Consider the following 17538-nt stretch of genomic DNA (forward strand, 5'->3'; position numbering starts at 1 on the left):
TTGTTCATGTTGCAAGTTCCTTATTCATGTTTTTTTAATGCTAATTTATCTTTTATCTATAATCTGTCTCAAATAGATTTTTCTTTTTTGAAAGAGTTTTGGATGATACACTTCCTGAGGTTTAGTATATTTTTAAAATATATTTTACACATATTTGGTTATCTAATAAATATTTTTATTCTCCATTGTAGATAATAATCTTATTGCTTAAAGAGGTTATGCATTTTTTTATCATTTTTCTATAGCCATTTAATACAAATGCAGCTACTCTGGAGAATATTTCTTAAGTCACCCTTTTTTTCTTTCAGAGATCTATCTTTGTTGTGTGTCATCCAGTGTTACCAAGAAATTAAATGTTTCCCTTCTCTATTAGAAATGTATATGTGTATACATATGTATACATAATATTTATATATTTTTTCTTTGTTGGTAAGCTATTTTTTAAGCTTGAATGCCTTTTATGGGTGTGTGTGTATGTATGTATGTATATGTGTCTTTAAAGTTTCTGGAGATTCATCTTTAAACACAGTCTAACTTTCCAGGCAGGTGTGGTGGCTCACACCCGTAATCCTAGCACTCTGGGAGGCCAAGGTGGGTGGGTTGTCAGAACTCAGGAGTTCAGGACCAGCCTGAACTGGGTTCAAGCAATACCCTGTCTCTAAAAATAATAGCTGGGCATTTCAGTGGGCACCTGTTGTCCCAGCTATTTGGGAGGCTGAAGCAAGAGAATCGCTTAAGCCTGAGAGTTTGAGGTTGCTATGAGCTGTGACGCCACAGCACTCAACCCCAGGCAACTGAGTGAGACTCTGTCTCAAAACAAACAGAAACCCCCCCAACTTTCCAGTTGATCTTCATATTTGCCACAGACTGGTGCAGGTACAATCTCCCTTACCCTATCCCTCTTAACCTAGACACAGTTTCAATGCCATCTTTGAATTTACTATGCTAAAGGAAGCTGCTTCAAGGAGGTGGCAGAGAAGCAGGAACCATAGCAAATTGCAATGAGGGAATGTGCTTTCCTTCTGTGTTGCTTGAAACTACTGCTTTCAGGGCCAGTCCTACACAGATATGGTTAATACTATTTCCTGCTTTTAAGGAGGGAGTTACCACTGGAGTTTTAGTTTGTTGTTTTAGATTAAGCTCCCTGCTTTGGTAAGAAGTCAGGTTAAGTAAAGTGCCTTGAAACAGCACACAAGTTTCTTCTATGGCTATTAGAATTTTTTATATTGTATACTTATAAATACTATATAATGTTTTTATGTTTTTATATTTATTATGTAATATATAAAATATTTTAGTATTTTAGATTTAATGTTTTATAAACTATGTAAAATTATACAAGGTGGCTATAAAGTTCATGTGCAATTTAAAATAGTATGCAGTTTTAAATTGCACACGAACTTTATGGCCACCTTGTGTGTGTGTGTATGTGTGAACACATTCCGCCCTGTAAAGATCTCCTAAGTTTGTATATTGGAAAGGATTTACCAGACTCCATAGAGCATGCTCACATAAGACTTATATAAAAACGGAGGATATAGTCCAGCAAGAAAAAGAGAGCACAGACATTGAGGATTCAAAAGACATTTCATACATAAGCTCCCAGGTCCTTATTTGCACACTCAGACCACACTGTCTTCATTATCTCCAGTTTGCACCAAGATCTTGTAAGGAATCTTGACTTTTGAAGAGCTCAGAGTAAAATTTTCCAGCAGGTTCTTTATGTCTTTCTGGCCATGTAATTAGCCATGCTTATTCAATCTATTAGGCCAGTTGGAAACCATCATTAAAGAAAGTGACTCTGGTGATCACCAGAGTAGTTGCAGATTTTCAACACATCATGAATCCCTTTCCCCTTATCTTGGCCAGGAATCAAAACCAAACATCCTGAAATAGGGTTGAAGCTAAGAGAGACTGGTTTAATGGAGTTTAAAGAAAGAAGCCATCTCCATACTATGAAAGTACAAAATGAAGCATCAAATGTTGATGTAGAAGCTGCAACACGTTCCTAACAAGGTTGAGCTAAGATAATCAAGGAAGGTGGCAACACTGAGCAGCAGATTTTCAATGTAGAAGAAACAGCTGCCTCTTGGAAAAAGATGCCATTTCGTTCCAAAGGATAGTCTAACTCTCCTGTTAGGGGTTAATATAGTTACTGACTTTAAGTTGAAGTCAATTCCTCATTTACCATTCTAAAAATCCTAGGGTCCTTAAGAATTATGCTAAGTTTACTATACTTGGTCTCAAATCGAACAATAAACCCTATGTGTCAGCACATCTGTTTACAGCATCGTTTATTGAACATTTTAAGCCTACTGTTGAGACTTGCTACTCAGAAGAAAAGATTCCCATGAAAATATTACTGTTCATTGACAATGCACCTGGTTACCCAAGAGCTCTGATATAGATGTGTAAGATTAATGTTTTCATACCTGCTAATATGTCCATTCTGCAGCCTGTGAGTTGAGTAATTTTGACTTTTGAATCCTACTGTTTAAGAAATATATTTCATGATGCTATAGCTGCCATAGATAGTGATTCCTCTGATGGATCTGGGCAAAGTAAATTAAGAATCTTCGGGAAAGGATTTCCCATTCTAGATACATTGAGAACATTTGTGATTTATGGGAAGAGATTAAAATAGCTACCTGATGGGAGTTTGAAGAAGATGACTCCAACCCTCATGGATGACTTTAAGGGGTTCAAGACTTCAGTGAAGAAGAAACTGTAGATGTGGTGGGAATAGCAAGAGAACGAGAATTAAAAGTGGAGCCTGAAGATGTGACTGAATTGCTGCAGTTTCATGATGAAACTTTTAACAGATGAAGGTTTGCTTCTTCCTGAAGAGCAAAGAAAGTGATTTCTTGAGTTGGAACCTATTCCTGGTGAAGAAGCTGTGAACATTGTTGAAATGACGAGAGGACTTAGAATGTTATTATACATAAACTTAATTGATAGAGCAGCAGAAGAGAGAAGACTGGCTCCAATTTTGAAAGAAGTTCTACTGTGAACAAAATGCTATCGAACAGTATTGCATGCTATAGAGAAATCCTTCAGGAAAGGAAGAGTCAGTTGAAGCAGTGAACTTCATTGTTGTTTTATTTAAGAAATTTCCCAGCCACCCTATCCACAACCATCACCTGGATCAGTCAGTAGTTACCAATGTAAAGGCAACTCCACCCTGAGCAAGAAAATTATGACTTGCTGAAAATTCGGGCTTAAATGAATGTTAACACTTCAAGAATAAAGTTTATGGAGTTTGTAGAGGCAGGATCTGGTTATGTTCCCCAGACTGGTCTTGAAGTCCTGGACTCAGATGATTCTCCTGTCTTACCTCCCAAAGTGCTGGGATTACAGGCATGGGCCACCATGCCTGGCCTAATGAAGTAATTTTAAATTAAGGTATGTGTATTATAGACATAATTCTATTGTACACTTAATAAACTACAATATAGGGTGGTGCCTGTGGCACAAGGAGTAGGGAGCCGGCCCCATATACTGGAGGTGGTGGGTTTAAACCTAGCCCCAGCCAAAAACTGCAAAAAATAATAAATAAATAAATAAAATAAACTACAACATAGTGTGGACATAACTTTTATTTGCACTGGGAAATCAAAAAAAATTGTGTGACTCACCTTATTGCAATAATCACTTTATTGTAGTGGTCCAGAACGAACCTGGAATATCTCCAAGATGTGCCTGTGCAGTTCAGGCGTTCAAGTGCAAAGGGTCAAAATACTCTGTCAGGAATTCCATGGCAACCTGCTAAAATTCTGGAAATATCACTACTATTTGCAGTGTCAGATTGTGGTGAGGATTTCCTGACGCTCTGATCTATGTCTGAAACGCCAAAGTTAACAGAAACAGGGCCCAGAAGGGGCTATGGTAACAAAGGTGGGTTTGGTACCTTCTCGCCCTTTATTGCTAAGATTGCTGGACTCCTGTGGTATCAAGCTTCATATAAGAAACTCATACAAAGAGCTTTCTTAATTATTTTCAAGCTTCCATTTCAAAAATAGTTAAGAAGCTATCTGTTCCTTGTTCTATCTGTTCAGATGTTTCCAGAAAATGTTTGCACTGTGATTTTTAATTTTCAGAGTTTTCACTTAGCAATTAATACAAAAATAAGAAAAAGAGATATAAATGTTATAGAATTTCACATACCAAATAATGTCCTTTACATAGGAAAAGTAAAATAATACCAATTTTTAGTACCACCATTAGATCCCATCCAGTTGGAGAAACAAGCAATTCTCTTATAATTTAAAGTTTTTAATAACAACTCATGAATAGGTGAAAGTTTGCTATTGAAGAACACTGAAAGGAAAAGGCAGGGAATGTAGGCAGTGTAGAAGAACAGAGCTGGCCACATGTGGCTTTAGCAACTGCAGGAGAAACTGGCTGAGGCTAAGGTTACATTTTTCTGTTCAGTAAGGGTATCCATGGTGATAACTCTCATGATGCCGATAATCATCCTGGTAACCATCCTGGTATCCTTGGTGGTAACTATGGTAACCATAGCCTGCATACTCATCTTCTGGGCAGCGCATCCCCAGTGACTGCTGAATGGCCATTTCCTGTCTCCGAAGTTGCATTGAATCAATTAAATCATACACAATCACCATGGACCACATGGGAGAAGGATACCAGGATTTGACATTTCCATCTTTTCCAACAAGAAGCATGGAGAAGTACTCTGGGCTTACTTGAAAATAGTTACGTATATCTTTCACCAAATGGGCTGGTACGTCTTCTCGCTCAACAACAGAGCTCCCTAGAATGATATTAGAGTACTTGTTGTTAGTGGATTAAAGAAAGTGTCAGTATTCAAGAAAACTGGTCAAAGTCAGAGGAAATCACTTAGAATAGGAAAGGACCCATGATCCTGCTTTCTTTCGCTCAAAATGCCATTAAAGAAGTTTGCAGGGGTTGTTTTTACTAGAAACTAAGTGTCCCTGCTGTTCTACAACATTATTCGGATCAACCTAGGGGGCACATGATGTGTCTTCTGTAGCAATGTTATAAAGTATAAAACCAGTCCCTTAATTTAATCCTGGTAAGATCAAATTCTTTAAAATTTGTCACTAATGAAGATTATATTATTTATATTTTAAAGTTTATTTCCAATTAGCTTAGTTACATCTTTATACTTTTCTGACATTTTTCTTTATAACAAATGTTTTTATGTCAAAAGTGAAAAATACTGACTGGGTGTGGTAGCTCATGCCTGTAATTTTAGCATCCTGGAAGGCTGAGGCAGGAGGATCACTTAAGGTAAGGACTTCAAGACCAACCTAAGCAAAGCTAGATTCCATCTCTGCTAAAAGTAGAAAAATTAGCCAGATGTGGCAGCATGTGTATGCGGTCCCAGCTACTCAAGAGGCTGAGGCAGGAGGATTGCTTGAGCCCAGGAGTTTGAAGTTGTGGTGAGGTAGGCTAAGGCCATTGTACTCTAGCCCAGGTGACAGAGCAAGACTCTGTCTTGAAACACAATTGAAAAATACCAATTATGTTAAGATCTGGATAAATGTATTTGAACTATTGCAATTAGTGAAAAGAAGAAAGTGGAAGGAAAAAGGAGGGAGGAGGGGAGGGGGGAGTCTGCTCTGTCCAGCACTCTGCCAAGTATTTTGCACACACTGTCTTAGAAAGAAGAAAGAGATTTGCACTCTGAAACCTTTAGTCATAGTAATTTTCTTTTTACTTCTCTAAGACTATGTGTCCTTATCTGTTGAACATTATCAATAAGATATGACCTGTTTTCTTCATAAAACTATTGTGAAAATTAACACCCTATATAGAACAAAAAATTAGTTAAGAAAATGGATATTTTTACTATTCTTTGCATGATTTTATATTAAAAACAATATTAGTCACTGCACTCCAGCCTCCTTCTTACGTATTATACATACACCACACACACACACACATTGGAAAGAGGATTCCCTGAACTGCGTTCACCACTGCTTGCATATAGCTAAACATAACTAGTTTATACCGTTTTAAGATAATGGCACATTACCATTAATAGGGAATAGTTCTAACACTCCTCCGACTTCATCTCCGAGGCCTAAAAGCTTCAGAACAGTTATATGGCGCAGACCTGAAAGAAAATTTAAAAAAGACAAAGCCATAGAATTAGAGGAAAGGATGTTAGGTCATCTTTTACTTCAAAAGCCTAATATCTGACAGTAGAAAATCTCTTAAATTTATTTATTTATTTATTTTTGTTTTGTTTAATTCTATTTTTTTATTTTTTTATTAAATCATAGCTGTGTACATTGATATGATCATGGGGCATCATACACTAGCTTCATAAACCGTTTGACACATTTTCATCACACTGGTTGACATAGCCTTCCTGGCGTTTTTTTAGTTATTGTGCTAAGACATTTACATTCTACATTTACTAAGTTTCACATATATCCTTGTAAGATGCACCGCTGGTGTAATCCCACCTGTCCCCCTCCCTCTACCTACCTCCCCCCTCCCTCCCCTCCCTTTCCCCCTTCCCCCTATTCTTAGGTTGTAACTGGGTTACAGTTTTCACGTGAAAGCCCTAGTTTCATAGTAGAGGTGAGTACATTGGGTACTTTTTTTCCCATTCTTGAGATACTTTACTAAGAAGAATATTTTCTAGTTCCATCCATGTAAACATAAAAGAGGTAAAGTCTCCATCTTTCTTTAAGGCTGCATAATATTCCATGGTGTACATATACCACAATTTATTAATCCATTCGTGGATCAATGGGCACTTGGGCTTTTTCCATGACTTAGCGATTATGAATAGGGCTGCAATAAACATTCTGGTGCAAATATCTTTGTTATGATGTGATTTTTGGTCTTCTGGGTATATGCCCAGTAAAGGAATTACAGGATTGAATGGCAGTTCTAGTTTTAGATCTCTAAGTGTTCTCCATACATCTTTCCAAAATGAATGTAATAATTTGCATTCCCACCAGCAGTGCAAAAGTGTTCCTTTTTCTCCGCATCCACGCCAACATCTCTGGGCTTGGGACTTTGTGATATAGGCTAATCTCACTGGAGTTAGATGATATCTCAAAGTAGTTTTGATTTGCATTTCTCTGATGATTAAAGATGGTGAGCAAAAAATCTCTTAAATTTAAAAATAATATAAAACATAACCTAGTTAAATGAAATAATCTATTTTATAAACTTACAATAAATACTTTTAAAATATTGAAATAAACAAATCGCAAATTTTAGTATTAACAACAGAGTCAAGTTTCTTTTTCGTATATGGAAATAGAAGAATTTTGCTCTTAAACTGTGATTCTCACTCTACTAATAACAAACAGCAGCAACAAAGCCCTTGGAACCTTAAAAGATCTGAGATTATCTAAGCTGCTTTTTTTTTTTTTTTTGTAGAGACAGAGTCTCACTGTACCGCCCTCGGGTAGAGTGCCATGGCGTCACACGGCTCACAGCAACCTCTAACTCTTGGGCTTACGTGATTCTCTTGCCTCAGCTTTTATGCTCTGAAAATAGTCAAGCCTGAATTTAGAACAGCTGTTACAGATAACTTTCAGAGAAAGGACTGCAGATCCCATCTACTGTGATAGTTAAAAAAATAGTTCTGCTTCCTCACACCAGAGTTTGCTGGCTTAAAGGGCAAGTTCTTATCACTTATTTAGAAGATTCAAAGGGGAAAGACTTTAGCTTGCCTTCATGTTTGGGCTAAAGTTGTAGGAGGGGAGGGAAGGTCAGGCCCTGGTAGCTTGTTGGAATTCTTTTGAAGATAAAGAACATATTGAAGGGATTCAGGAGAAGGGTGAAGAGGCCAAAGGGCCTGTCAAGTCCTCATGTCAAGATTTCATGGTTTCAGATAAAATCACAACCTAATCATTGTAATAGCTCAGAACTAATAATAAGATTATCGGTGCTTATTATTTAGGGGAGAAAACTGAATACTGCCATGGGAGAGCTCTTTGAAGGAGAAGCTAAAATCAAGGCAGAATGCTGTTCCTAAAATGTTTTTTCTATCATTACTTTTTTCCCAAAGAAGTGAAGCATTCTGTTCTAAATATTGGTGAGTCATGATTTCAAAAGGGAGGCTCATGACATGATTTGTTCACATCTCCTTTATATTACAGAAGGACTTGCTGTCACTGATAGGACATAGGCTCTGTGTGCAGATAAACTGTAAAGCACTACCTAATTGCTGCTGGGAAGGCATCTTTTGAAAATTAACAAACTAGGGCTTTATTTATATTATTGTCACGAGTCACTAATGTCTCTAAGAACTACTATCTTAACTAGCACCATTGGTGGGTATATATAATTTAAGATAATTTAACATATGCTTAATTTGATGCTAACATAATCTAATCTTCCATATTTTGATATAAAGTCTTAAATTATTAACCTTGACAATAGTGTAAGTAAAAAGTCATGAATTTTTCTATCACTTTTACCATTATGAACTTGTTTTCTGCCTTCTTTTGAGTTATGTCATATCTTAAAATTGAAATGTACTTGTAATTTACATGTACTAGGTCATAACAAGGACTGGGGCTCTGTTAATGCTTTACAAAATGTACATGCCCCCCCGCCTTTTAAATCAAACACAGGTATTATAACTAATAGATGATTCTTCTTCCTAACAGAAGTATCAAAATAATGCTTATTCATATATGTTCTAATTATTAATTTTTTAACATGTAGCCTTTAACTACTCCCCAACCTCCCCCGTGAATCTTTCAGAATTCTAACTTTGCAGAGGCATATCTCCTTTCAGATTTCAGTCATGACTTCTACTTTTGAAATTGTCATTATCTACATTGTGCTTGGTAATAAATTCCTTGTCCTATTTATTTTACTGTCTATCCATATTCAAAATGATACTAGCTCTTTCAGGCCACTAGAATAATAATGTTTCCTAAATAATGTATACATTAATTTTCAAAATACTGAGCAATTCACTACAAAAACATACAAAGTAAACTATGTTTCTCTTTAACCTGATTGTCTTCAAAACAATGTTCTATTTAACAGATCTTTCTGTCTTCCTACTGCTCAGTTATACATCAAAATCCTTTTTAAGGGAAGGGCAATATGGTATAGTTTGCATCAATTAACACATTAATTCTCAAGGCCATTTTTATTTTACAAAAGGTAATTAATCAATGGAGAAGAACCCAAGGATGGTACCCAAGGAGTTACATAAATATTACCTAAGTAAATGATGGTAGATAAGTGTTATGGCCTTGAGACAAAACTTTAAAAAACAAACTGGGAAAATAATAAAGATTATTAAAAGTAAAGCAGTAGATAATATCAAACACTTGAATGAAACAGATATTGGCCGGCGGTGGGGGAAGATGGACATCGACTAAAAGCTCCAGTATGAAAGCAACTTTATACTCAGTATAATAGAATAGGTGTCTGTGAACCTATGGGAAATTATTTGGATGATCTAAGCTTCTATGTTCTATTTTAGAATTGACCAAGAGGAGAGTGGTATGGGAAAGCCATAATGAGGTGGCTTCTCACTCACCAAAATTGCATGCTTGACCACTGAGGGCAGAGAGCTGCTGTGAATAGGCCCAGTCTTCATCATTAGGAGCAGAGATCACCAGCAACCGCCTCCTCCATCGGAACCTGGAAAAGAAGCAGCCACCGTTACTGCTTCAAACAATAGAGGCCAGTGTAAGAAAGCAGAGTAACTTTGCCTGTCAGTTTTTTCTATGCCCCAAATAAAAAACACTGACCTTTATTGTCCTATAGCTCCTCAAAACCATTAAACTGCATCACCACATTCTTGCACTATTTCTGTTCTATCTGCACAGTCTTACGCATTTACATGGTGTATCAAGCATGAGTCTTTGGCCACTAGGCCTGATGAGGTCACTGGGGAGAGACAAAGCTCTCTGTTACAAGGAAGACTGGCCAAAATTATGTAAAACTGTAACAACAGAAATAAGCAACCCAGGCAAGAAAAGAACTTGGCTTAGGAAAGTTTTCTCTATGATCTCAGGGGGTACTAAATTTTAAATAGGTAACAGTGACAAGAAGAAAAGAAAATGTTAGAATGTGACTGAAAAGGTCAAAGAGGGTTCCTAGGAAAACAAAACCTTATGTTCTTTCTTAGTAGCTAGTGGTTCTTCCAGAGGCAAATGTAAGTTCTAAAACTTATCCTATTATTATTAATAAGAACCAACACTTAAAGAGTACCCCTGTGAAGTGGAATGGTACCAAGCCTGGAGCCATAGGACTTTAGAATATATAGTAAACTTGGTCTCTGCTCTTACAGTTCCAGTAAATTGTAGAAAGAGCTTCTGTCTTGTAGCTGGGAAACGTGAGCTCCAGTGTCACCACTGCTACTTTTTTGGGTGTCTTTGAGCATGTAACTCAATTAACCAAAGTATACCGTGGAATTTTACATCTTTTATGTTTATCTAGATGGAATTAGACAACATTCTTCTTAGTAAAGTATCTCAAGAATGGGGAAAAAGTATCCAATGCACTCAATACTAATATGAAACCAACACGTACATTCTTACACACTCATATGAATGATAAAACAAATACAGTGTAGCAAGAGAGAGACATGAAGAGGGAGAGGGGAAGAGAAGGGGGAAAGGGAATTGGAGGGAGGTGGGAGGACATCTGATGAGATCTCACCTGATGTGCACAATGTGAGAGTATTCAGCACGCCCCCCTGGGTGAGGTGCTCTCCTACAACTTGAACGTTACCTTGGAAGTGAGAACAATGTAACCTAAAAATCCGTACCCTCATATTAATTTGAAATAAAAGAAATGGCAGAATCTTTTTCAAAGGGGTGTTATAAGAATTAAACCCTAAAACCTATTAATGTGAGTTGTCCATGTGATCACATGGATATAGAAGAGCGTGTCTAAATCTGTAGCCTTCAGACATAAAACTTTGTCCTTTAACAGATCTTGGGGACAGTATCCATTACGATGCCAAGTGATAAACTTTTAATCCTTCTATATGTGTATCGTTTTATAGCTTACTCTCATCTGCAAGGTACTGTTCCCCAGTAGAGCCCAGTGAGAGCATGGCTTATTTTCCCAATTTTACAAATAACACAATGAGGCTTTGAGAAGTGACTAACTTACTCAGCTAGTAAATCTAAGAGTGGTACCAAAATACAGACTTCTCTGATTCCTAGTCTGGTGATTTCCCTAAGCTACCACCCTCAGAAATAAGGTGCTGTCAGAGTCCTGAAGAGGGTATGAATGAGAAAGGGTATGTATCCAAAGAGCAATTGTCCGGAGTTGTCTCAAGTTGCATCTTCACTGAGTTTTGCTTTCTGCCTTCTGAGCAGGTGACCTCAGGGTGTGAGTGTGCTCAATGAGCTGGCAGCCAGTTAATTTTATTCATAGCTTCTCTCCCTGTGCCCCTTCTAGCCTCAAGAGTGAACATGAGAGTCTTCAACCCTCAAGAAAATGGCCTCTTGGGGGAATAGTGGTTTGGGTGAATGAGAGAAAATGATAGTCTGATGAAATACAACCTCTGAATGGATGCCTGTCGCAAGGCTCGCCAAGAATTGCTTGCTGTGACATTACATTCACTTCCTCTGCTTGTTTTTCTTTAAAGGGAAAGAAAAACTAAACTCTCTACTGAGGATAGGGATATGAATATGTTTGGCACAGAGAAGGAGAGAGGAGTGTCTGAGACTGCCAGAAGTTCCTTGGGAAAGGGAACAGTGACTGCTGTCGGATCACAAACACGGTCTCCTGCACTTCCCCTGCTTCCTTAGGAGTCATGCCAGACCAGCACTGGCCCTGCAGCCTGGATCCAAACCAGGCCAGTCCTCCTGGCCTCACGGAGAGCTGTAGGGTGTCCTGGAGGGAGTTATTTTGGGTGAGGTCTATTTTGGCTTGTTTACCTCTGTATACCACTGAATGAAGTCGTGATTGGAGAAGGATGAGATCTGAGACTCCCTGTCCCAGACAAAACTGAAAGGAGGTCATTTCCCCTAAGTAATGATTCATCTTCCCACAGACCTTACATTAAGAGACAAGGCCTCAGCTAAAGAAACTGAAAGGAAATAACTTCCAAAAGATGTAACAAGAGTTGTGGACTTGACCCAGATCCTTATTTTGAGCAAATTGCTTTTCAGTCATTTTAGCTTCTTAGTAAATAAAAACCTTACAACCTTACAAACTATGCATGTGTTTGCTTCTCTTAGCTGGTATTCCCGAATTAGCATGCATTTGGCCCACTCTTTGGGGCTTCTGTCTCAGGGAGAGGTAATTATACCCTGAACCAAAATGAGCGTCACTGAAGGCCAGACTGGCTTCAGGGTCTAGTCAGCTGAAACCAGGCTGTACAGATACACCAACAACTCAGCAAATCTGAAGGAAAATTCCCAATTGAATACTGGTTTATTCATAGAACTTATTATTTTTTTTTCTGATTTCTCTTTGCTAGGATTTCAATTCTGGAGTGTTTACTAAAACTTTTTCTATTACCTCTCCCTTGACGTCTAAGTTTTTCTTTTGTTTGTTTTTTGGTTTTTTTTGCAGTTTTGGCCAGGTCCAGTTTGAACCCACCACCTTCAGTATTTGGGGCTGGCACCTTACTCCTCAAGTCACAGGCACCACACTGATGTCAAAGTTTTATAACAGTATCTAAGTAACTGATGCTATGATTACTGGTAGTTAGCATTTATTGATTACTTACTTTGTACTATGTCCTGGCCCATCATTACTTTTAGTGTGGAATTTACCCTTCACATCAACCTTAAAAATAGATGCACTTATCCTCATTTTGCAAATGAGAAAAGTTAAGCCCATAGTGGTTAAGAAATTAGCCCAAGATCACATAGTAATTGGAAAGATCTGGAATCAAACTCAAGGCTATCTTGCTCATGTCTTTAAGTAATAGGCTATTGCACTTTACTTCTTAAGGTTGATGACAATTATCAGCAGAATGATTTCATGAGTTGTGATCACAAGTCAGGCACAGCATGGGACATCCAAACTGTAATCATATACCACTTTGAATGCTCCTGAAATAGTAATGAATATAAGAGCCCCTGAAAATCTCATATTAGATGAAAAATACATCACCTATCTTAGGACTTTACTTATTTCAAAAGACTTTAGATGCAAAACAATTGTACATTTCTTAAGCATCAAAGAAATGACAAATTTAAACCAGTGATCCACCTGTATAATAAGTATTGCAAGCATTTGTGAGTGAACCTAAGTGAGATAAAGTTAGCTTTCCCTTTTAAATTTCGAAACCCATAAAACAGTGATTACAAATAAACATTCTGCCTCGGGATGGTGAGAAGAATTCAGGATGTCTATAATTGTAGGTCTCACAATTGACCCAAGTCTCTGGTATTAAGTAACATCAGTGAACTGGACGATAATTATCTGGTTTATAGAGTGGGCAACTTGAGTTTACTGAGATGGATCAGAAAGTATGCATCTTTAGTCTTTGAAGACTTAGAATTAAGAAGAAAAATTTCTAAAGAATTAAAATCATAGTAATAGATATTAGAAGGGTTCTGGAGTTTTTATATACATAATTTATGTTATTGTGAAACTTCAGATAATTTAGCCTAATAAAATGACACCATAGAAATTCCAAATTAGAATGTGCAATTGAATAATAATTGGCTTAGATATGTGGCTTAAGGTAGAATCTAAGTGTACACAGGTTTTAAACATCTAAGAGAGCATTAGATTAAATGTATTGACTTATTAAAAGTACAGATCATTTAATTATAAATAATTACAGAACTTTTATTTATTTATATCAAATAATTGAAAGAAATATATTAAAGATAAAATGATTACAGGAAATGATGAAGTTATTTAATTATGGAGTTTATAAGCAAGATCTAATGTTACTCAACTCCCTCTTAAAAGTGATGATCAAAATTTACTAGGTTATATATGAAAGTGATAAGCCTAACTTGAAAGTTTAAGAGAGAACCGAGGGCTTGAATTTAAAACTTGAATATATTTAACACTAATTATTAAAATCAAAAGTAAACTTGTAAAGAATATTTTCCACCTTAAAAAGAAAAAAGAAAAATACCTCAAGAGCAGCAAAAAATCTGCTCCAAGACAAAAAGCCACCTGTCCAGTGAAGTTCAGAGCTCTTTCCCAGAGGAGGGAAGCCTGATGGCTGAGTTGAGTCCTAAGTCCTTCCAAAGGCATGGACCTTCCATTTCATTTTGGATACTTGCACTGCACTGAGAAATTGGATAAAGGAAGAGTCTCTGGTTTCTTTCAGCTCTGAAATTCTATGGGTTTAGGAGTATCTTCCTTTGCTCTAAACTCTCAATCTCTAGATCCAGAACTGAAAATAATTCACATTATATTTTCAAAAGGAGTATAAGATAGAAAGGTAGACTTTGAAAGTCAAATTGTCCTGGGACACTGGCTCCTAGACCTGACAATAGTTCAGAGGTAAGAGAAAGCTACTTAATCTCCACTTGCCTCAGTTGTCTCTCCTGCAACATGACAATAGTTACAGTTCTGACTTCATGGGATTGTTGTAAGGATTAAACTAGGGAATGAAGGCGACATGGTTGGAAGAGAGATGAGCACAAGAAAAGCCATCACGGCAACTCAGAATAGAAGTAGGGTTACTTACTATCCTTTTCATTTTATGGGTGAGAGATTTTTAAGGCAGCTTAATTGAGAAGCATAGGGTCAACATAGTTAGTAAGCTGCAGACCTCAAACTGGGATGAATGATAAGTCCCTTGCTCTTTATATATCATGATGTTATGTCCTAGAAGCTTCAAGCCTCCTGAATCTATGGGAATTCCTATTATCTACTTACTAATCATGCTCTGACTCACATATGGGGAATGTGTTTTTATAAACATGAGTAAAGATTCTGCCTATGTGATACACATTTAATGCTGAGCCTCCATTTCTGGAGCCCTCAGCCACACAGTATTGTTGAGATGGTGTTTATACTAAGGGCTCTGGGAATTTGATGTGTGGGGATTTCTGAAACTTTGTACCTCCTAGGGCCTCAAAGTCCCCACAGAATTTTCTCTCAACATTAGGGAAGGGATGGAGAGACAGACAGAATGTGGATCGATTGTTTTTTTGTTCTTATACTCTTTTGGGTATGCTTCTGCAGTGGGGTTGCTATAGGAAGGCTTGCTATGGGAAGGCTCTTCTTCCCAGAGAACTGGGAAAATGCATCAAGAGAATTTCTCCTTTTGAGGTCTTAGTGGGGCTTTTGTTGTTTTCTGCAGAGGTGGAAGGAAACAGAAAATCAAGTACAGTGTGCCAAATCCTGTTTGGAACCAGAAAGAGCCTAATAAATAAATATGTAAAGTAAAAATGCTAGATAGGGAGCTCTCCAAATTCTCTGAATAATTTAGCCTTCTTGGCAGGTTAGCATTCTATATCCTATATCAAAAAAAAAAAAAAAAAGGCAGAAAAGAGAGAAAAGACTTATCCATAGCAACCAAATCAACATTCACACTTGGAGCTGAACTCAGCAAGCCTTGTGACCAGAGCCACTTCCAACAGGACAAAACTAAGCCTAGGAGGCAGAGTGCTGTGAGACATACAAGACCTCTCTTCACAGAGGGTTATTCTTTGTAAACACATACAGGGCTCTGTGTTTCTTTGGCATTTTCATAGTTCACCCAGAACAAATTCATGCCTGCCTCTTCAGGGACACCAAAGGCAATGTACCTGGATAGGAAGTTCTCCAGGGACTGCTTCTTGTCCTCCTTGCAAACAATGCCCTCCTTCTTCTGCTTTTCCATGTCTTTTATTCGGGACTGGAAAGTATCGACCAGATCGAACACAGATTTCATTGCTATAGGCACTTCATAATATTGCTGTTTAAGAAAGAAGAAAATGAATATAATGTATAAGTGCAATTCTTCTCTCTGTTCAGAAGACAGAGAACCTGGGAGAACCCAGAGGATCTCTGGGGAAATCGTTGAAATCAGAACCTAGAGGGCTCATTGACTTCCCTACAATATTAGTGTAAATACTCTCCTACAATATTACCCTCTGCTAATTATTTAAGGTTCAGAATCCATGAAACGACTGCCATTTTTACGAGGAATTCTTCTTAATTGCACTCCTTTTATTAGAAAGGGTCCTTCCTTCCTCACCATTCAAGTCATAGATTCATTTCCCTACCCTTGGGACTAAGCTGTTTCCTGTTCACCACACAACTGGAAAAGAGGGGAGAAACACTGTACCTAACACAGGAAACCAAATGGAATGACATGTTACAGGATGTGACCTGAGTGGTTTTCTACCAGGGATTATTTTACTGAGTGAGCATCTTTTAAAATTAGCTCATGTTTTCTTACTTAAAGACAATAAAATTCCTGAATCACAGCTATCTGGGCGTAAGAAAACAATCAACCTGAGATGGATTTGGGGGCTGGATGAGCATAACCAGCATAAGCTTAGATCAGTCTGGTCATGCCGTAGAGCTCTGCCCACAATGAGAATTTAGTATATCAAAGCTGGCAGGGACCTTAGAGATTATCTAGTACACCTCCTATCAAAGATGGGGTGGCACGTGTGCAGAATGCATTAATGAAGTAATCTCTCTCCAGATCCAGCCTGTATGGGAATGAAGTCCAGCACTACCTGGTGAAGTAGGGCTAATTACTTAACCATTGGGGGCTCTAGTTTTTCTTCTATGAAAAATAACACTAGGATTTGAGATAAGGATTGCAAAGGGTTGAGCAGAGTGCCTCGTGTAAGGAAGGCCCTCAGTAAAGTAGCTAATTGTGTTATTATTAATATATGACTACATGGCAGAAGTTTCCACAATACAGAACTTCTGTGCCTAAATACAGGAAGAAAGTAGGTCTAAAACCCTACAGTTTTGCCCGTGTTTGATCAGGAAGTGAACTTGCAGGCCCATCCAAAATAGGCCTATACTAACTGTGGTTTGTTTTTTTTGAAGGCAGAGACTACTCGTCACCTTTTATCCCTAAGTCCTGGCACATCATTGCTATTTAACAAGCATCTTATGAATGCACAACATTGATGTTAAAGAAAAATTTAGTCTGAGTCACTTCTGAGTCAAGGGCCATGGGAGGTCCCTCCAACTCAGTCTTTTTCCAGAGACCACATTTCTGGATGCAAATTCATAGAACAACATGGACTATTTGGGCTATTTCAAAACCTTCTCATTTATGAAATAATTTATGCTTACTCATACTTCTAATGGACAGAAAAAAAATCAGATTTGCTATTCACAGGAGCAGCACTGCATCATCCAAAACAAGAACCTGTACCTTGACTCTCAGATCCACATCTGTCAGCACCATGAAGAAGTCATTGTAGGTCATCCCATACTCTTTCCTCAGCTCACTGATGAGATGCTGGTCTACTAAGTCTTCATCATCCACCACTCGCATGGGTTTCTCATTGTCTTGAGGCAAATAAAATGTGAATAAATATGGGTGTGGCAAGACAGATATCATTGGGAAGTAAATGAGTAGAAGCTCTGGGCCTCCATCCTAATCTAATCACACCAGCCTTCATTAATTTGGGCTCACATTGGGTTTGAACCAAAGTTCCAGGG

General features: G+C 37.7%; 1 protein-coding gene across 3 annotated transcripts in view; it reads right to left on the reverse strand.

Moving 5' to 3' along the window:
* Positions 1–4290: 4290 nt before the first annotated feature.
* The window catches only part of CCDC80 (coiled-coil domain containing 80), a 79103-nt gene continuing 65855 nt past the window's right edge, over positions 4291–17538 (reverse strand). For all 3 annotated transcript variants that reach the window (XM_053565872.1, XM_053565871.1, XM_053565870.1), the window contains 5 exons: positions 17249–17385; positions 15672–15820; positions 9518–9621; positions 6023–6103; positions 4291–4774 (listed from right to left, as the gene is read on the reverse strand). In XM_053565872.1, the coding sequence (XP_053421847.1) occupies positions 4428–4774; positions 6023–6103; positions 9518–9621; positions 15672–15820; positions 17249–17385 (818 nt within the window). In that variant the 3' untranslated portion in view covers positions 4291–4427. The remainder of the gene's footprint in view (positions 4775–6022; positions 6104–9517; positions 9622–15671; positions 15821–17248; positions 17386–17538) is intronic.

This window comes from Nycticebus coucang, chromosome 16, assembly GCF_027406575.1.
Source record: "Nycticebus coucang isolate mNycCou1 chromosome 16, mNycCou1.pri, whole genome shotgun sequence".
Lineage (NCBI taxonomy): Eukaryota > Metazoa > Chordata > Mammalia > Primates > Lorisidae > Nycticebus > Nycticebus coucang.